At 35.2% G+C, this 21,467-nt stretch overlaps 1 protein-coding gene across 1 annotated transcript; it reads left to right on the top strand.

The window, feature by feature from the left end:
• The first annotated feature begins 735 nt into the window (after positions 1-735).
• Positions 736-19,561, top strand: LOC133073760 (phosphatidylinositol 4,5-bisphosphate 3-kinase catalytic subunit beta isoform-like). Its single transcript, XM_061167697.1, has 6 exons — positions 736-1,060; positions 9,528-9,671; positions 11,237-11,336; positions 15,769-15,947; positions 16,755-16,864; positions 18,406-19,561. The coding sequence occupies exons 1-6, from the start codon at positions 948-950 to the stop codon at positions 18,459-18,461; spliced, it is 702 nt and encodes a 233-aa protein (XP_061023680.1). The 5' UTR covers positions 736-947; the 3' UTR covers positions 18,462-19,561.
• Positions 19,562-21,467: the final 1,906 nt, after the last annotated feature.

Here is a 21,467-nt window from a genome sequence, read left to right as displayed (position 1 = left end):
ACTAATAGAATATGTTAATAAATCCTTACACAATCTTGTCAGATTGTTCTGGAGATTTTTTAAGGGGGTGGGGTAGGGGAGATACGTTTTTGCCTAAATGGTATAGTTTTTCTTTATATTTGGGAAAATGTATCTCTTTCTTTCATGTTAGTCTTAATTCAGAGTCTGGATTGAATAAACAGTATGGTCCATTTTCTTTATTTTAATATATTCTTATAAGGATTGGGAAAGAAAATGGGATAACTAATTTTTTTTTAATGTTTGATTTTAGCCAAGATTCAATTCTTAATCTAAATGGTTTAGTGCCTCAGAGCTAAGAAGGCATCTATTACTTTTTTCTAAAAAAAACTTCATAGGTTTTGTTCATCTTTGAGTTTGTTTTTTTCTTTATTGCAATTAAAAATTTAAAAAGATGAGAAACTCAGTTCAAATATGACTTCTTTTTAATCCAAATTGCAATTCTGCCACCTAGTGTTTGTACATGGACTTTAAAAGAGGATTCTTTTTTATTCTTTCTTTTAAAAAAACTAAGAATAATTTTTCCTTAATCTTTAGTTTATAAATTTAATACTCAGCTTAATAAAACTTTTAAAAGGAACTCCAGCTTTTTAATGAATTAGATTGTTAATATCTCACATTTTAAATTTCATTAATTAGTTTAAAAATTCATGGTATAATCAACCCTTGAACATCTTGGGTTTTAACTGTGCAGATCTAGTGATTTTTTTAAAAAAAATATACATATTCTACAGTATCACATGATTCGTGGTTTGGTTAAATGCACGGATTTAGGGGTTTTCTACTGCTTGGGAGTTGGTGCCCCTAACCCCTGTGTTCAAGGTTTACCAGTTAACGATTCAGTTTTGTAACGAGTAATTTTGCTCTCTTAGAGTCGAGGTGGAAAGAAGTTTCTTGCTGTACTGAAAGAAATCTTGGACAGGGTGAGAATGAAATGGATCTTATTTGGACTTTGCGACAAGACTGCAGAGAGAATTTCCCACTTGCATTGCCAAAATTGCTGCTGTCGATCAAGTGGAATAAACTTGAGGATGTTGCTCAGGTAACAAGAGATCATTTTTGTAACTCCATCTGGTGGTTATATTACTTTATTGATTTCATGTAAATTGTCCTTTCCTACAAACATGTTTCCATAGGTTGGATAATTTTCTGCAGGAGAAGTTTTCAGGTTTTAAACTCTAGATCTTCTGATCTAAATGGTAGACCAGAAAGTTTTAAGATTTCAAAATCCCGAATTCTGAGTAGGTTTTCTATGTCCTTTACTAACGATAATTAAAACTTAAGTCTTGGAATAATCATCCATAATTTCTGCCAGCATATGGTAGATCCTGGGTTACTTTTACCAGCTTTATCAATAAACTCAGGTTTTCATCTTAAGACCCTTTGCAATGAATGTCTAAAATGCATATGTATTATTTGAAATTAACCTCTATTTTTAGAAGTTAACATTTTAGATCATAAATTAAATGATCTAAAACATCACTTTTACTATTTATTTAAAGCTGGGCAGTGTTGATGAACGTTTGCTTTTAGGCAGTATAGAAAAAAGGAAAAAAAATTTGGATCCAGAAGAAGACACCAGATTTTAGCTACTTGATTTTATTTTCAAGAACCTATGAAAAAACAGTGGCATTATGAAATGCATTTGGTTATCAATTTTCTCCAGAAAGATTCTTGAAATGATTTTTTAATCAGAATGAATACATTTGTTATATTAAGAGAACTACATTTATTCACCTTACTTACTTGAATTCAATTGATCTTTTAAATTTTTTCTTGTTTTATTAAATCTATATTTGACTCTATGGGAGAAGGCAAGGGTGGAATGATCTGAGAGAATAGCATTGAAACATGTATATTATCAAGTGTGAAACAGATCGCCAGTCCAGGTTGGATGCATGAGACAAGTGCTCAGGGCTGGTGCACTGGGATGACCCAGAGGGATGGGATGGGGAGGGAGGTGGGAGGGGGGATTCAGGATGGGGAACACATGTAAATCCATAGCTGATTCATATTGTAAAGTAATTTTTTACTTTACATTCATATTGTAAAGTAATTAGCCTCCAACTAATAAAAATAAATGAAAAAAAAGCTTAAAAACTCTATAATGACTTAAATTTAGTTGAGAAATTCATATTTATTTTAATCTTGTATTTTTAAAATCTTTGCTTTATTTTATTTCTCAAATTAAGTTTAGAAAGGATTTCTTTTGAGTTTATTCCTAGTGTCTAACAGGTTTTTTTCAAATTATGTTACAAAATTATATGCCTTGTTTAAACTGTTTATACAGTTAGGCCACATGACCATTACCTACTTTGAAAAGGAGCTGTTTTTGTCAGGATGTCTTTTTTTTTTAAAGCTAGATTTTAATTGTTCCAATATAGTTGTCATCTAACCAGTTATTTCTTTAAATTCAAGGTTAGTTTTCTGTGAACCCCTATAATGGTTGAATGTAAGATATAAGAATTTTTTAGTTGGCACATTTGCCTACTTCTCATGAATAGCATTCATTTCTAAGTGCCTATCCAAAAACTACATCATTTTATTATTTTGAATAGAATTAGAATAGAAAAAAATTCTTACTGTATTCTTAAGATATCTGAAACAGAGGTTTTATATTCTAGTTGTCAGAAAATAGAATAAGACAGTTCAAGCTTAATATTTCTTTAATTTGAACCCCAGGGACACAGATTTTTATACTGAGGAATTTAGTATACTTGTCTCATTTCCATGAGTGAATCTAAAGCATTGTTTTCAGATATAAGTTAATTTCCTCCATTGTGTAGAAAAAGTCAGTAGTGTAACTTAATACTCAAATAGAAAAACCTAAATGTGTATAAGCAAGTACAGGAAGATGTGAATTTCATGGTCCTAAGCCCCCCTTTTAGTAGTCTAGAGAGGAAGAGCAAAAGAATGAAAAATAGTGTGTTTTGGCTTCTCCCCGGTCCTATCCCGTTACCAGCTACACTGAACTGGTAGAAGAGAATATAAACCACATTTTCAATAAATTGACTACCAGACTTCCCTAGTGGTCAAGTGGTTAAGAATCTGCCTGATGATGTAGGGGACATGGATTTGATTCCTGGGCCAGGAAGATTCCACATGCCATGGAGCAGCGGAGCCCATTCATCACAGCTACTAAGCCTGTGCTCTCTAGAGCCTGAGAGCCCTTAAGTACTGAAGCCCATGCGCCCTAGAGCCCATGATTTACAACTAGAGAGTAGCCTCCGTTCGTCGAAACTAGAGAAAGTACTTGTGCAGCAACTAAGACCCAGTGCAGTAAAAAATAAATACATGAATAAATAAATTTTTTTAAAAAATTGACTGCTTAAGAGAAGTGGAGAGTCAGAACTTGGTGCAAATTTGTACTGTGATTCTGAAGGTATAAGCCATGGGTGAAAATTCTGTAAAAGATTAGCCTCCCATTAATCCACAGGAAAGTATTCTTTTGGCATACTGCAGAAGGGATTTCAATAGCCATATAAATAGTGAAATTAATTCAATCATCTCTGCAGCAGATGAGTAATTAATTACATGTTAATGTCACTATTTATAGTGAAAACAGTGAAACTAACTTCACTATTTCTTTGGTTAAGTCAGATTTGCCTTCCCTATTTGCTTCCATAGCTTTCATCAAACTGAAGTGATGAGTGTTTGTAATTTAATGTTTGTATTTCAATTTAATAATTATAAATAATATACTAAGAGAATTACTTTTCAGTAGTAGGGCTATTTTTAACCCATAACACAGTTGAACCTCTGGTATTATATAACATTATCTATCCCAGTATTGTTTTTGTGGAGCAGTGTATTATGCTAGGAGTTTTTTTAAACTATTGTTTCAGTTCCTTAGGAAACGGTCCCCCTTATCTATATAAGAAGGACTACTGGTCCATTAGAGTTTTGGAGAAAGTGGGTGATACTGAGGTGAGGTAGGTGTTTCATATCTTTAAGCCAGTATTCCTCAATCTTTTTTCATTATTACATTCCTGAGGAGCATTTTTACATATTTTTCCCCTAATAGCCCTATCCCCATGGGGTTTTGATACCACAGATAAGTGTATGTTCGTCTGCCTATGTACTGTATGCGTACATATACTGTATACATTAAAAGAGCAAGTATAAGAGGTAATCTTTTTCTTTAGTAGTTTAAGAATAATTGAATCAAGATTTAAGGTAAAAGTTAAAATGTAAAAAGTAACATTTCACTGTATTTGTTGAATAACTTTGATATAATTTATTATGTAAATTGCAAAGTATCACATTTCATATCAAGTTAGTAATTTATGTAAATGTATATTGATAATAGTAATGTAATCAACTTCTAAAAATTACTCAAAAGGGTTTTTTTCTGCTAATGTAAAGCAATTTAAAATTCATTTTTTATAAATTATCATTAGAGAACTTAAATTTTAAATTTGTTTCATATGAGAAAATACCTTAACTGCTAGTTACTCATTTAGATGTTGGCTTGTTTTGGGCACTTGAGAAATTAATGAGAAGTTTTATAATTTTCATAATTAAAACAATAGAATTTAAATTATTTTTATGTAATTGTCAAAGCCCAAGTTTCTCACAAATGCTCAAATGACAAATGACAAGGCAGGTAGGAGGTTCCACAGGCTACCTCCTACAACACGACTTTGAGATTGAACAGGCAATTGAGAGAAGCCTTCAGCCATTGCCATCTATTTGCCATATTCTTGTATGTCTGGTCTTGCATACATTTTGTGCTTCTTCCTTGGTCTTGATGTCAGTGCTATTTAAGTAATACCCAAGAAAACCCAGTGACATAAATTAGAAATTAAGGAATAAGACTTTGTCATATAGGGTTGAGCTTTGGGCAACCACAACTCATAATTATCAAAAGAGTGTTTCACTCGCCTCCATATCCAATTTTCTTCCCACTTCCCTTCTGTGATAAGAATGTAAGCTATAAGCATATCAAAATCATGAGGAGGATTTCCAAAATCAACCCTTCATAAAAGGAAATCAACTCTGATGAGTCTCACTGCATTCTGATGGGAGGCAGATAAAATCCTTTCTAGAAATTTGGGTTTTCTGGAACTTAGGTTTCCATGTCCACCTGAACCCAACCATCACAGGCACTCCCCAGTCATCCCCCCATGGGATGCTTTTTTATCCTACGTCTTGATAATTTCTAAGTGGCATCTGTAAATGGGAAACTGGCTGTGTTTAATAAACTAGGTACTATTTATTTCCTATGGGTAACTTACTATGATTTAAAGGATTTAAATGTATTCTAATCAATAAAGTTTTATAAAGTGATAGATACTCTTAAACTCTCTCAAGATAATTTTATGTTGATTTATTAATGTACTTTTTATATGTAAATTGCCTTTTATTAGTTTGAGTCTTGCAGCTTATATTTGTACTTTGAATTTTACCTTTAAGTATTTCTTTTTTAAAAAAATTATTTTTAATTGGAGGATACTTGCTTTACAGTGTTGTATTGATTTCTATTGTACAACAAGGTGAATCAGCTATAAGTATACGTATATCCCTCCCTCATTCAGTTCAGTTCAATCACTCCATCGTGTCCAACTCTTTGCGACCCCATGAACCGCAGCACACCAGGCCTCCCTGTCCATCACCAACTCCCAGAGTCCCCCCAAACCCATGTCCATTGAGTCAGCGATACCATCCAACCATTTCATCCTCTGTCATCCCCTTCTCCTCCTGCCCCCAACCCCTCCCAGCATAAGGGTCTTTTCCAATGAGTCAATTCTTCGCATGAGGTTGCCAAAGTATTGGTGTTTCACCTTCAACATCAGTGCTTCCAATGAACACCCAGGAGTGATCTCTAAGATGGACTGGTTGAATCTCCTTGCAGTCCAAGGAACTCTCAAGAGTCTTCTCCAACACCACAGTTCAAGAACATCAATTCTTCAGTGCTTAGCTTTCTTTATAGTCCAACTCTCACATCCATACATGACCACTGGAAAAACCATAGCTTTGACTAGACGGACCTCTGTTGGCAAAGTAATGTCTCTGCTTTTTAATATGCTGTCTAGGTTGGTCATAACTTTCCTTCCAAGGAGTAAGCGTCTTTTAATTTCATGGCTGCAATCACCCTCCCTCTTTGGCCTCCCTCAAAGGCCTTTAAGTATTTCTTGGTCATTTCTCTCTCTTCCCCTTCCTCTCACCTTCTCCTCTCCTCTTGCCCCTGCCTTTATTTCCTTTAAAAAAAATTTTAATGGTTAATGACTGTAGAATTCATATATTCAGTGTATCATTCTACTTCCAGCTAAGTACATAATCACTTTTTTGCCTGCTTACCTAGAGAATATCTCAACAGATATCATCTTTTATTAACCTATATTAGCAATAATGGATTTTTGAGACCTTAGTAATTGCATGTATGCTTCTCCTTTCTTTTGACCCATCTCTGTTCCTGTGTACTGAGAAAAAACAGATAAGTGGTTCAGAAATTATAGAAGAGAAAAGTAATCTTTTTCAATTTTTAAACAGTTTCAAGCACTACTTCAGATTTGGTCTAAACTGCCCCCCTGGGAGGCCCTTGAGCTTCTAGATTTCAGCTATCCAGATCAGTATGTGTGAGAATATGCTGTGGGTTGCCTGCAACAGATGAGGTATCTCCTGCAGGAGGCTTTTTGGGGTCAAGGAATAACTTGTGGGTGAGAAGAGAAGTTGAGATCTGCTGGAATGTTCTGTAAGAAAGGAAAAGGCTAGGAATGATTCAGGTCAGAGCGTTTGTTCCCTTCCTCCCTGTTGTTCTATCACACTCTCAAGTCTGTCTTATCCAACACACACACACACACACACACACACACACACACACACGAAACAGATGTTTTTGTTTTTGGCCACACCACATGGCATGCAGTATCTTAGATCCCTGACCAAGGATTAAACCCATACCCCCTTGCAGTGGAAACACCGTATCTTAACTACTGAACCATCAGGAAGTCCCCTCTCTATAACAAACAAAAAAACAGTCAAAAACTGCATTTGGTGGTCCCCAAGATCACTCTCCAGTGTCATGACTCTTGGCTAAGATTTATTATAGCAAAAGAATCCAGAGCAGAATTGGCAGAGGAAAAATTCATGGGGCAAAATCCAGAGGAAACCAGAGAGATGCTGCTACGAGTTCTTTCCAAAAGGAGTCACACTGACTGCACTTAATTCCCCCAGCAACAATTCGTGACAGCATGCCTGAATACTGTCTACCAGAGAGCTTGTTAGAGACTTAGTTGTAGTTTGTTTGTTTGCTAGTTTGATTTTTATTAAGACCTAGTCACTTAAGTACCTTTGTCTAGCATATTCCCAAATCCTAGACTCCCGAAATGAAAATGGGTGTTGGGCATAAGCCATACTGTTTGCAAAAGCAGTTTAAGCAGTGACCCAGTCTTATCTGTTAGGGTGTTGAGAAGCCTTCCCAATCTACATTCCCAGATGCCAGCCAAGGGCTAACCTTGTAAGCTTACTTTTTCAAAGGATAGCAATCTGGCTTGCTATTCTATTAACTCTTTTCTGTCCACTACCCAGAACTAAAAAATATTAATTTCTTAATTTGTATTTTTAAAGTCTTTTTTTAAGTTTGTATTTTTTTTTAAGCAATTAACATTACAGTTAGAGTCTTCATAGTTTGCTTATTCAGTCCTGATTACTTTCACTTCCCAGAGACAACAGTTACCACAAATTTGGTGTGTATTCTTCTATACATTATTTTTCTGTTTTTTATCACTTTCATATATCCATAAAGTATAGGTATGAGATAATGTGTTACATTTAAAAATTAGATAAATGTGCTTTGTCATTTATATATTGTTTTACATAGTTTTTTTCTTCCTTTATTGAACATGAGGTTTTTGAGGGCAGTCTTCTCCTGTTATGTATAAATGTAGTTTATTCCTTTCACTACTGTGTAATAGTCTGTCATAGAGATTTATTATATTTCTCCATTTCTCTATTGAAGAACATTTAAAATTTTCTCAAAATTTCCCATTGTTAACAATGCTACAGTGAACATGTTTCTATAGTCCCTTTAGGATAGTACATGTGTGAGAATCTGTGGGATTTATTTAATAAAATATCATTATGGAGACAATCTCAGACAATGGACATTTAAAATTTTTTCCATTTTCCCTCTAGCCTCAAAAGGAGTGGTTATACCGTACATTTTTTTTTTTTTCTTCTTTTGGCTGTGATGCACAGCATGTGGGATCTTAGTTCCCAGACCAGGGGTCAAACCTGCGCCCCCTGCATTGGCAGTGCAGAATCTTAACCATTGGACCACCAAGGAAGTCTCTGTATGATTATTTAAAAAGCAAAACTTCTCAGAAAATTAAGGATACAGTGATTTTTTTTCTTTTTTAAAATAAATCATTTATGTTTTAAATTGTGTGATATTCAAAACAAATTATACAAAACATTTTTTCAGGTATGTCTATGAGACATCTTTTTCAGTATGAGGAAAGAGGAAGCCTCTTCTATACTTCTATAATTTACACTATTTATAGATTTTATAATGGGCATGGGTTTTACAGTAAGCTTAAGATTGTTGTATAGATAGTGTTTAAAAATGAGGCTCCCAGTTGTTCCTCAGCCTCCCTACGTTTGCATTGGATACCTGAGGGGGAGGGGCTACCTGGCCGCCTCCCTGGAATGAGCCAATTGTTTTTTTCAAATATATTGACCCCTAGGCAGAGATTGCTGTGATCCCAAGTTCATATAGGTAATTCTAATGAGTCTTCCTCTGTTAAATTTTCTGCTTATGAGCTTTTTTTTTCCAGGTGAATAATGTCCTAGATTTAGGTTCCACATCTGATTTAGACTACATTCTTAACCGTTTATTGTCCAAGACTAGTCACCAAGTAGAGGACTTGAGATACGTATCTTAACCTGACTACAGGAATTGCCTCTAATGAGACTGTTTACATGTGAGTGGTTTGGAGATAGATACAAAATAGAGAGCCACAATCTTAATTAATTCAGCTCATTTAATTATAGTGTTTTGTTAATTCCTTGAGTCCTTCCAACTTATAAATGCACTCTTTATTCTTCAAACTATTTGAAGATTTTAATTGTTCATTCATTATCTGGGAGCAAAAATTACTTAACCCTTTGATAGGAAAGGAAAATTAAGTTTCTGAAGTACTTATGGAATTTGTATTTTAAAAAACTGGTTGATTGAGTATGTAAACTTCTTCAGCATGATCAGAAAACTATTTTTAATATAACTCCGGGCTGATTGTAAATACAGTCATCAGTTGTATCAACCTAGTTAACTTACTGAAAGTGCCCCATATAGCTGTTCTTTGCTCCTTTTCACACACTCTTCTGCCCACCAGAAATCCTCAACTTATCTTGTGTTCTTGTAGTCGCGAAACTGAATGTAAGCATACAAGCTTGACTCAAAAGAACCACTGTTTCAGTAAGTTAGTAATTGAAGTTTGACAAGTAAGAAGGGGTCTTTTCCCAGCTCTGATTGTTGAGTGACTTACTCTGTATTTTGTTTCTTTCAGTGATGAAGAACTCTCTCAGTATCTTTTACAGTTGGTGCAAGTTTTAAAATATGAGCCTTTTCTTGATTGTGCCTTGTCTAGATTCCTACTAGAAAGAGCACTTGCTAATCGGAGGATAAGGCAGTTTTTATTTTGGCACCTCAGGTAAGTCTTTTATATTTCAAATTGAGTCCACTATATGTTTTTGTAAGTATTAATCAGCATAATATAGGACATTTAGCAGAACAGTCCAGCTGCTTTAATTGTTTCTGAGTCATCCATAGCATTTCTGCTTTCCTGGTGTCTTCTCCTATTTCTCAATACCCAGATTCTCAATTTTCATGTTTTGGCAAGTAACTCAAATAAATGTCCCTCTATGCCTCCTTGATTTTTAACTGTAATTAATAACTTCTCATCATAGTAATTTTTATTACTAATACTGATGGTTATAAGTATTGCTATTTTCCAATAAACTATACTTATTGTGTTAACATATTTGGATTAAAAAATAGACTTACTTATTCCTCCAAAAGGTTGTGGATAGTTGTATCATCATTGCTACTATTGCATAAGTAAAGATTTTAGGGGTTCCCTGGTGGCTCAGAGGTAAAGAATCCATCTGCCAATGAAAGAGACACAGGTTCAGTCCCTGATACAGGAAGATCCGACATGCCGTGGAGCAACTAAACCCGTGCACTACAGTTATTGCGCCTGTGCTGTAGAGACTGGGAGTAGCAGCTACTGAAGTGTGTGCACCCTAGAACTCGGGCTCTGCAACAAAAAAGTCAATGCAATGAGAAGCCAATGCACCACAACTGGAGAAAAGCCCACCCAGCAACATACACCCAATGCAGCCAAAAAATAAATAAATAAAATTATATATATATGTGTGTGTGTATATATAAAAGATTTTAGGTTTTCCTATAACAGCAACTTTATTTTTAGCTTCTTTATTGACAAGGTCATTTTCAGAAATACATCAGTCTTATTAAACCAAGTTTATATGGGAGTAGAATTGGGAAAGAGAACTAAAGTTCTTTTGTTTCCTAGGAAGATTGTCACTTCTTTGTTTCTGACTCTATTCAGACATTTGTGGTTTTTTTCCACCTGGACTTCATATTGTTGAAGCTAATCAGTAACAGAGAAAGATAACTTTTCACCTCTTTGGCTAAGCTTCTTATAGAAAATAAGCTGTATGGTATTTTGATGTAATTTTAGGGGTTATAGTTCTGAATCTTGATTTCTTTATTATTAAATTTTTAACTTATCTTCTTTCTCATCTAGTTCAATCTTCTTATTTTTAAATCCTCGAAGGAATAACAGAATAAGATATTCCTTCCTTTTTCCAAATGTGTTTACCATTCTTTAAATGAGAAAAAAATCAAATAGAAGTCAATTGAGGGATTTGTTAGTTGTGTGATATGAGTCAGATCTATTTCATCTTAATTGTCTGTAAATTGGTAATATTATAATTTCATTCCAAAAAATAAGATGTAAAAACTTTGGATTTCATGGAATAAACAATTAACTAGTGTTAACATCCCATATCTTTTTGAACTACAATGTTTAAAGAATTAAAAGTTTAGCATCCAACCAGTGACTGTATACATGATATGACCTTCCTTTCTTTCATAAGCATCATTAGTTAATTTCATAATAGAATAAAGAAGTATTTTCATTTGGGGACCTGAAGTGTTTGATAAATCTTCTTTCCTGTTAACTTTTTGCAGATCTGAAGTACACATTCCTGCTGCTTCAGTACAATTTGGTGTTATCCTTGAAGCATACTGCCGGGGAAGCATAGGTCACATGAAAGCGCTTTCTAAGCAGGTATCAGCTTGCTTTAATCTTAATGTTCACTTTGCCACATGATATTTGATAAATTGTGTCATATGCTATTTCTCCCATCACATTGTTTCATAAGAGATTTCCATAACTAAATTCAGTTAATACATTTTTTAATAAAAAATCTAAGCCAAGAAATGAAGTTTCAGCAAATTTAGCAGAATGTTACTGAATGCTATTTGAAAAATTATCATTCCTCATAGTATTAGTACCATGACTTAAATTTTAGTAGCAAATACCTATTTAGACATGCTTAACAATGGGTTTGATGGTAACAAAGGTTGTGACATCTTTAGACCCTGTTTTTTTCATAGCATTGAGATACTCTTTCCAATTAGAATACTATATACAATTCATATGCTCTGTCATTTGTTTTAGATTGAAATATTTTGATACCTGAGTTCATAGGTGTTATAGCTTCTAGAATTCAATATACTCAAGCTGCTTTTTCAAACTGTGTATACATGCCTGAAACTGTGATATTTCAGGCATTAAATATCTCTCTCATATTCCTTCATTTTCTTCCTAGGTCTTCATTTTCTAATCATTGCAGATAATGAGGTATTAGTCATTTTTAATAGATCAGATATTAAATGTTTACTATATTCCAGGAGCCATAATAAGTGTTTTAAGTATGCTATTTTACTCTCCGAATAATGTGCCACAGTAGTTACTGATCCTGCCTGGATCTGACAAGGCGAAAAACAAGGTTCCAAGAGATTAAGTTGCCTAAAAGCTCACAGTTATTAAGTAAAAGAATAAGTTTCAGACTTAGTTCTGTCCAACTATAAAACTAAATCTTTTTTTTTTTACACTGGGAGTTTTCAAACTTTTTAGCAACACTCGTCTTTTTTACATCAAAATAAAATAGACAACAATTTCTTTTTTTTAGTATAAATATATCTTTGAAGCTTAAGTGAAACATAAGCCAATAAACAGATGCTGTTTTACTGAACACAGAATTCCAGCAAGGGTTATTGTTGACAATTGTCTCAGTATCCAGTTATTTGTTTATTTTTGTTTTGGAGATAGTCTTGACTCATACAGCTAAGTAATTGCAAATAGCGATGGTTTTTCAAGAGCTTTCTTGCAAATGAGATGCATAACCATGGCCCAGGCTTGATTTGTTTGTGGCTTCTTGGTGCCCTAGAGGATGAAATGAGAGCATTTCTGCCATTAAGGAAAGGAACCCTGTATTAGCTTCTTCATGCTGAAATTCTTCATTGACAGATACTAATGGTCATGTATGGATGTGAGGGTTGGACTGTGAAGAAAGTTGAGCACCGAAGAATTGATGCTTTTGAACTGTGGTGTTAGAGAAGACTCTGGAAAGTCCCTTGGACTGCAAGGAGATCCAACCAGTCCATGCTGAAGGAGATCAGTTCTAGGTGTTCATTGGAAGGACTGATGCTGAAGCTGAAACTTCAGTACTTTGGCCACCTCATGCGAAGAGTTGACTCATTGGAAAAGACCCTGATGCTGAGAGGGATTGGGGGCAGGAGGAGGAGGGGACGCCAGAGGATGAGATGGCTGGATGGCATCACCGACTCGATGGGCATGAGTTTGAGTAAACTCCGGGAGTTGGTGATGGACAGGGAGGCCTGGCGTGCTGCAATTCATGGGGTCACAAAGAGTCGGACACAACTGAGTGACTGAACTGAACTGAACTGAATGACATGCTCTTGTTCTTTAGCAATAATTTTTCCTGAATTGAATGTTATCTAACCTACCACTAAAAGGTTTTTTAAAAATGACTTAATATATACTTATTTAGAACCTGCTACATGCCATGGTTTGTGTTAGGTATTGGTGATGTGAAACTACATTAACTATGTTGCTGCCATCAAGGATTTTATATTTCATAGGGTAGATAGGAAGCATCACTATGAACAAAGCTAGTGCATATGATAGAATTCCAGCTGAGCTATTTCAAATCATAAAAGATGATGCTGTGAAAGTGCTGCACTCAATATGCCAGCAAATTTGGAAAGCTCAGCAGTGGCCACAGAACTAGAAAAGGTCAGTTTTCAATCCAATCCCAAAGGCAATGCCAAAGAATGTTCAAACTACTGCACAATTGCACTCATCTCACATGCTAGCAAAGTAATGCCAAAAATTCTCCAAGCTAGGCTTCAGCAGTATGTGAACCAAGAACTTCCAGATGTTCAAGCTGGATTTCGAAAAGGCAGAGGAACCAGAGATCAAATTGTAACATCGTTGGATCATAAAAAAGGTAAGAGAATTCCAGGAAAACATCTGCTTCATTGACTATGCCAAAGCCTTTGACTGTGTGGCTCACAGCAAACTGTGGAAAATTCTTACAGAGATAGAATATGAGACCACCTTACCTGCCTCTTGAGAAATCTGTATGCAGGTCAAGAAGCAGCAGTTAAAACCAGATATGGAACAACAAATGGGTTGCACGTTGTGAAAGGAGTATGTCAAGGCTGTATGTTGTCACCTTGCTTATTTAACTTATATGCAGAGTACATCATGCAAAATGCCAGACTGGAATCAAGATTGCTGGGAGAAATATCAATAACCTCAGATATGCAGATGACACCACCCTTAGGGCAGAAAGTGAAGAGGAACTAAAAAGCCTCTTGATGAAAGTGAAAGAGGAGAGTGAAAAAGTTGGCTTAAAACTCAACATTCAGAAAACTAAGATCATGGCATCTGGTCCCATCACTTCATGGGAAATAGATGGGGAAACAGTGGAAACAGTGTCAGACTTTAATTTTCTGGGCTCCAAAATAACTGCAGATGGTGACTGCAGCCATGAAATTAAAAGACGCTTACTCATTTGAAGGAAAGTTATGACCAACCTAGATAGCATGTTGAAAAGCAGAGACATTACTTTGCCAACAAAGGTCCATCTAGTCAAGGCTATGGTTTTTCCAGTGGTCATGTATGTATGTGAGAGTTGGACTGTGAAAAAGGTGAGTGCCGAAGAATTGATGCTTTTGAACTGTGGTGCTGGAGAAGACTCTTGAGAGTCCCTTGGACTGCAAGGAGATCCAACCAGTCCATCCAAAATGAAATCAGTCCTGGGTGTTCATTGGAAGGACTGATGCTGAAGCTGAAACTCCAGTATTTTGGCCACCTCATGCGAAGAATTGACTCATTGGAAAAGTCCCTGATGCTGGGAGGGACTGGGATGCAGGAGGAGAAGGGGAAAACAGAGGATGAGATGGCTGGATGGCATCACCGACTCGATGGACATGAGTTTGAGTAAACTCCAGGAGTTGGTGATGGACAGGGAGGCCTGGCATGTGCAATTCATGGGGTCGCAAAGAGTCGGACATGACTGAGCGACTGAATTGAACTGAAGGCTAGGTCTTAAAGAATTTAACCTGTATGACCTGGACTGTCCTTAAGTTAGTAAAAATAAGATTGACTTTTAAACACATGATTTTGATTCAGTTGGCCATTGTTGATTCCCCTTGTACTACTTGCATAAGTTTTTCTTTATTTGCATAAGTTTTGACAGAGGCTTCTCTGGTACCTTGGCTGGCAAAGAATCCACCTGCAATGCTGGAGATTCGACCCAGTTCGATTCCTGGGTCAGGAAGATCCGCTGGAGAAGGGATAGGCTACCCAACTCCAGTATTGTTGGGCTTCCCTTGTGGCTCAGCTGGTAAAGAATCAGCCTGCAATGCGGGAGACCTGGGTTCCATCCCTAGGTTGGGAAGATCCCATGGAGAAGGCAAAGGCTATCCACTCCAGTATTCAGGGCTGAGGAATTCCAGGGCTGTATAGTCCATTGGGTTGCAAAAAGAGTTGGACACATCTGAGCAACTTTCACTTTCAAGTTTTGATAGCTAGAGTTTGCCTCATTGTAAAGACCAGTAATTTAGATTTGAACAACAGCTATTGTTGTCTGTATTTGTATTTATTTTATTGTACAGTCATTTATGCTATACCCTTAGTTGAAAGAGAATATACTGATAAAATATTAAACAAGAGTGATGACAAAGATAGTAATGTCAATCTCAGGATTACTTGAAAATACAGATTTTCCTTTCATACTGTAGAGTTGCCCAGTTAGAGTGTGGTTCAGATTTATTGTGTTTCAAATTCTAGTTGAACTCAGTTACAGAGTTCTGAGTAAAGTTTCATACTTATCTTCTTACCTGCAATCTAGGTCTCTACTTTTCTCTAATTTATAAGATTTTATTTAAGAAAAAGATTTGTGAACATTTGAAAAATGATACTTTAACAAGTGTTCACAATAAATTTATTTTCTTGTATGTAATATATTTGTCATAAAGCGAGTACTATTTTTACTTTAGTTGATTACCCTGCCTGTATGTTGCAGGGAGGAGAGTTAATAGGGAAATGGTTATTGATTAATAGTACCACATGATATTATTTTTAACAGAAATGAATTTTGGTGGTGTGGAAACTTATTTTTCAGGTTGAAGCTCTCAATAAACTAAAAACTTTAAATAGTTTAATCAAACTGAATGCAATGACGCTAAATAGAGCCAAAGGGAAAGAAGCGATGCACACTTGTTTAAAACAGAATGCTTACCGTGACGCGCTCTCTGACCTGCAGTCACCTCTGAACCCATGTGTTATCCTCTCAGAACTCTAGTAAGTGACCTTCTGTACTGTGCTTGGTGAACTTCCCTTTAAATAGCGTTGCAGGAGGGATTTCCGAGTGACTGCCTTAGGGGAGCAGTGAAGACTGCAGTTGGTAATTGGAATATAATTAAAGAAGGAAACTCTTAAAGTTCTCTAAAGTTATTCTCATGTTAATAGGATGTTTGCCTTCTAGCTAATTTACCAGTGGGCTTAGTGGAAGTTAAGTTCCTTTCAATTATATGTAATTAAATTTGTTTTCTATATTACTGGTTTCTTAGAGTTGAAAGTCTTATGTAAGCAAAATGTTGGCAGCCATCATAGATTATTTACTAATTAAACTTTCCTTCAAAATGAAATTTTTGAATGAACTTAGAAAATGATTTCTTATTTTTACTTTTCCTGCAAAAGTAACAATGGGAAAGTAATAATTATGTTCAGTATATCAGGATTCAAAGTTGATCCCTCTTTAGAAAATCACGAATGAACTCACAATCCAGTGTTATATTCTGACTGTTATTGTCCATGTATGATAACAAAAGTTAAAGAAGAATAAGGAAAGAAAAGGAGGAGCTTTAAATATAGTGGTGAGAAGGGCAAATCTGGATTTTCAGTTCAGCTCATTTGTCATCACTGCATGCTAACCAAGGCTAGTGTCACAGTTGCTTTTCTGCCAAGAGGAAATGTTCTAGTTCTGTCTTCTGTAGACCTGAATGGAACAAGAGAGGGGTTTTCCCAGGCCTAGTATATTATGGCAACATTACAGTCTTGCTATGTGTTTTAACTGAAGTGGGCTAATTTTTCCCTTTCTTCCCTCAGTGTTGAGAAGTGTAAATACATGGATTCCAAAATGAAGCCTTTGTGGCTTGCGTACAACAACAAGGTGTTTGGTGAGGATTCAGTTGGAGTGATTTTTTTAAATAGTGATGGTATGTATTGAGTTCTTTACAGTGCCAAATTCCTTCGTAGTTTTCATTTTTTTGTCTGTTTGCTTTCTCTGAAAGGTGATGTGAAAATGTAGAATAAACAGATGGCAGCCAATCAGTTCAGTTCAGTTCATTTCAGTCACTCAGTCGTGTCCGACTCTTTGCGACCCCATGAATCGCAGCACGCCAGGCCTCCCTGTCCATCACCAACTCCCGGAGTTTACTCAAACTCATGCCCATCGAGTCGGTGATGCCATCCAGCCATCTCATCCTCTGGCGTCCCCTTCTCCTCCTGCATCCCAGTCCCTCCCAGCATCAGGGACTTTTCCAATGAGTCCACTCTTCACACGAGGTGGCCAAAGTATTGGAGTTTCAGCTTCAGCATTAGTCCTTCCAATGAACTCCCAGGACTGATCTCCTTTAGGATGGACTGGTTGGATCTCCTTGCAGTCCAAGCGACTCTCAAGAATCTTCTCCAACACCACAGTTCAAAAGCATCAATTTTTCGGCGCTCAGCTTTCTTCACAGTCCAACTCTCACATCCATACATGACCACTGGTAAAAACCATAGCCTTGACCAGATGGACCTTTGTTGGCAAAATAATGTCTCTGCTTTTTAATATGCTATCTAGGTGGGTCATAACTTTCCTTCCAAGGAGTAAGCATCTTTTATTTTTTAATTTTTTTACCTTTCCAATTTTTTTTCTCCATTTATTTTTATTAGTTGGAGGCTAATTACTTTATAATATTGTAGTGGTTTTTGCTGTACATTGACATGAATCAGCCATGGATTTACATGTGTTCCCCATCCCGAACCCCACTCCCACCTCCCTCCCCGGAGTAAGCTTCTTTTAATTTCATGACTGCAGTCACCATCTGCAGTGATTTGGGAGCCTTTTATGGCAACCAATAGGTAGCTGTTAATGGTCATTAAGTTGAATTTGACCTATCATAAACCCCCTTTTTTTCTCCTTTTGGAAAGTGATTTGTATAGCTTACTTACATGCATTGTTCTAATAAACCTTCCCTTACCCCTACAAAATACAATGCTGTGTATTCCTTGGTTATAAGCTTGTAAAGTATAAGAGAATATTTTCAGTATGTTCATAGCATTGTTTCAGTAATAGCAATTTTGATATTGCTGCCATAGTTTTATATTTTAATTAAAACATTTTACCCATATTTTATAAAAGAAATGCATCTGAAGTAATCACACCAACCAGAAGGTAGTCATGATTGCTACTATTCATCAGTTTTGTGATTGCAGGCAAATCTTGTAAAATTCATTGAGCTTCAGGTTCTTCCTGTCCCTGAAGATTATATCTTCTTTGTGTTGGGTCTGTTAAATGGAATTAAGTGAACCTAACTGTATGTGCTTACAACTATTTTTAAAAGAAATTTAAAATTCTGGAGAAAAATTAACAGAACAGTTATTTTCCAGTGTTTTTTTCCAGCCAGTTCATTCTGGCTGAATTAGTTAATCTTAAGTTAATGTTATTAAGCATAAAAAATAAAGCACTTATATAAGGGCTTTTCCCCCTTAGATTTACGGCAGGGTATGTTAACACTCCAAATGCTGCGCTTGATGGATTTACTCTGAAAAGAAGCTAGTTTGGACCTTCGGTAAGATTTCTAGTGAATTTCTTTTTATCTCATATTGTATTCCTTCCACGACAAAGTTTCAAAAACTTCTTGTTGATTTCTTCCTGATATTACTATTGGTGGTTGTTCATAATCATATCCATATAATTCTTTATAGTTTACAACAATCCCTCAATACATTATCTTACTGAAACCTCATCAAGTGTAAAACTACACTTGTGACAGCAAGAGTCACATCCCAGTCTGCGGTTTTGGAGGTGGTCTCGGGAAAGATGCACTGGTGGTCGCGAGAGTGATAAGCCAGAGAAGGGCCTGCACCTCTTCTTTTTCAGGCTAGTAACCCTGATTCTTCTAACCTTCCTGAAAGGGAAGTCTTTAGGTGGACTTTCAGGATTTTTTGCTTGCCACCACTGTGAGGGGTAGACAGTGAGCAGAACAGGTTTATGGTGACAAAGAAAAAGGAAACATAATGGATTTTTAAAGTTCAATTATTATAAATCTTTTAAGATAAAGAGCAGATAATTGCAAACACTGTTGATATATTTAATTATATAAAAATATAAGGTTCAAGTGTCAACAAACCAAAGTCAAGCCTCACCCCAGGTGTTATATTCATAATGAACAGGACAGGGGTATAATAATTCTGAATATTAAAAGAGTCTAAAGAAATAAATACATAGGGAGAAGATGTGAAAAGGCTGTTCAAGTTATAAAATAAATAAGCTGATAATTATGCAAATACCATTAGTTCTAAGGTAGAAGTTCAAATTAAAAGAACAATTAGATGCTATTGATTGTTACCAAAAATTATGTTAAATGAAATACAGTCTGGAGCACTGTTGCAGCAACAGAAACACAAATATTGTCATATGCCATTGTAAATTAATATAAACCACTCTGTATCATTTATTTATACTCTATATCCAATATTTCCATAACTTAATTTAAAGTTAAAAATGTGAAAAGAGATTTATGCACAAAGGTACTAATTCTTGCTTTATTTACAGTAAGAAAAAAAAATTGGGCCACCCTTTTCAATGTTTGCTCAATAGTATAATGGTTTGAAAAATGATGAGCTTTCACATATGACAAAACATCTCAGGCATTTAAAAGTATTGTTTATAGAGAATTGCTATCAGTTTGGAGAAAGTACTATCTTCAAACATCAAGTGAAACAAGTGAGATGCAAAAAATATTTTAATAGAATGATTTCAACCATTTGAAAAACTTCCTGAAAAATGACACACATTTTAAAATGTTTACAGAAACTAAAATGGTGTAATAGACATTACTTATGGGTGTTGATTAAAGATGATATAATCCCCTCTGCCCTTGGTACACCTTGTTCTCTAGTTTTCTACAGTGTACTCCTTTTAAGGAGAGAAAAACATTAAACATATTTCATGATATAATATAGGGCCATACAGTTAAAAAGATTTTTCCATGCTAGTTATTAATAACTTCATCTTTTACTTAATTCTTCATTTTTTTAAACTGTGAAATATTTTAAACATGAAATATAGATGATAATTGACAATATTTTTGTGCTCTTAAACCCAGATTTGTGTAGCTATTTAATAGTTTAATGACAGATGTTAACATGTTTTCATATTTACTTTTTTAAAAGACAAATTAAATATGCAGATAAAATTGATGCATTCTTATGATCTCCTTTCTCACAACTGAGGATTTACCATTATTCTAAACTGTAATACATGTATGTTTGTGCTTTAACTATATATTATATATCCATTGAATGTTTTGAACTTCCAATAAATAACTATTGTATCACATGTAATCTTTTGCAGTTTACTTTTATTACATGTTTCGAGATTTACCAAGATTAATACGTGAAGTTCTAATTTGTTATTTTCACTTCTGTATTAATGTTTTGAGTAAATGCAAAAATTTATCCATTCCCCTATTAGTAGCTATTTGTGTTCATTTGAACCTAAAGTTTGTACACTTCTCTTTACTTACATTTGGAAGAGTTCTTTAGTTTATATAGCCAGAAGTGGAATTGCTGGGTCATAAATCATGTATATCTTCAGCCTTACCACTGTTGCCCACGTGGCTTCCAGAATGTTTATACCAGTGTTATGTTTCTCCCCAGAAATATCTCCTTGCCAATCAGACTTGTTAGTTTTTTGCAAATCTAGTGGATATCACATGGTGTCTCATAGAGTTTTAATTGGCATTTCTTTGGTTGAATAATTTTTCGGTGTTTATAATTAGTGTGTTTTCTCTCTGTTGTGAATTACCTAGGTTACTTTAAGGTTTATGCTTTTTGTATTATTTTTAAAAAATCCTTCACTGTACAGTTATCTTAAAGATGTTGTCTTTTATTTTCTGAATTTTAAACTTGACTTATTTTTTATCTCTGCAAAAGTTTAGTCCTAGTATTGACTTTTTTGGGATTTAAGTTTTTTTGACTACTCTTCTTGAGTCCCTTTTGAGGCTAAAAGTTGTCTATTTCTTCATTGTTTTTTTAATTTGTTACTGTACTATTTATAATATCTTCTTGGTTACAACTTCTGCTATGTTTAATTTTTTCTCCTTCTACATTTGTAAAATTATTTAGTATGCAGTATTTTTTCCATATTAGTCTTCTATAGATTAGTCTTAGAGGTTTGCATCTTAGTATTTTTAAAGAATGGGCTTCTAATTTTTCTGTTTTTATCATTGATTTCATCTTTATAGTTTCCTTTCTTTTACTTGTGTTAATTTTGTTTCAGATTTTTTGAAAGAGTACATTGTATGTGTTAGTCGCTCAGTCATGTCTGACTCTTTGTGACCTCATGGACTTCAGCCCGACAGGCTTCTCTGTCCATGGAATTCTCCAGGCAAGAATATTGGAGTGGCTTGCCATTCCCTTCTCCAGAGGATCTTCCTGACCCAGGGATCAAACCCTGGTCTCCTGCATCGCGAGCAGATTCTTTACCATTTGAACTATAGGGACATTAATTTCCTTTTTTTAAAACCATACACATATTTCTTCTAACTG

Source organism: Dama dama, chromosome 19 (assembly GCF_033118175.1).
Source record: "Dama dama isolate Ldn47 chromosome 19, ASM3311817v1, whole genome shotgun sequence".
Classification (NCBI taxonomy): Eukaryota; Metazoa; Chordata; class Mammalia; order Artiodactyla; family Cervidae; genus Dama; species Dama dama.
Note: the sequence above shows the minus strand (reverse complement) of the source record. Positions and strands in the feature narration are given on the sequence as shown.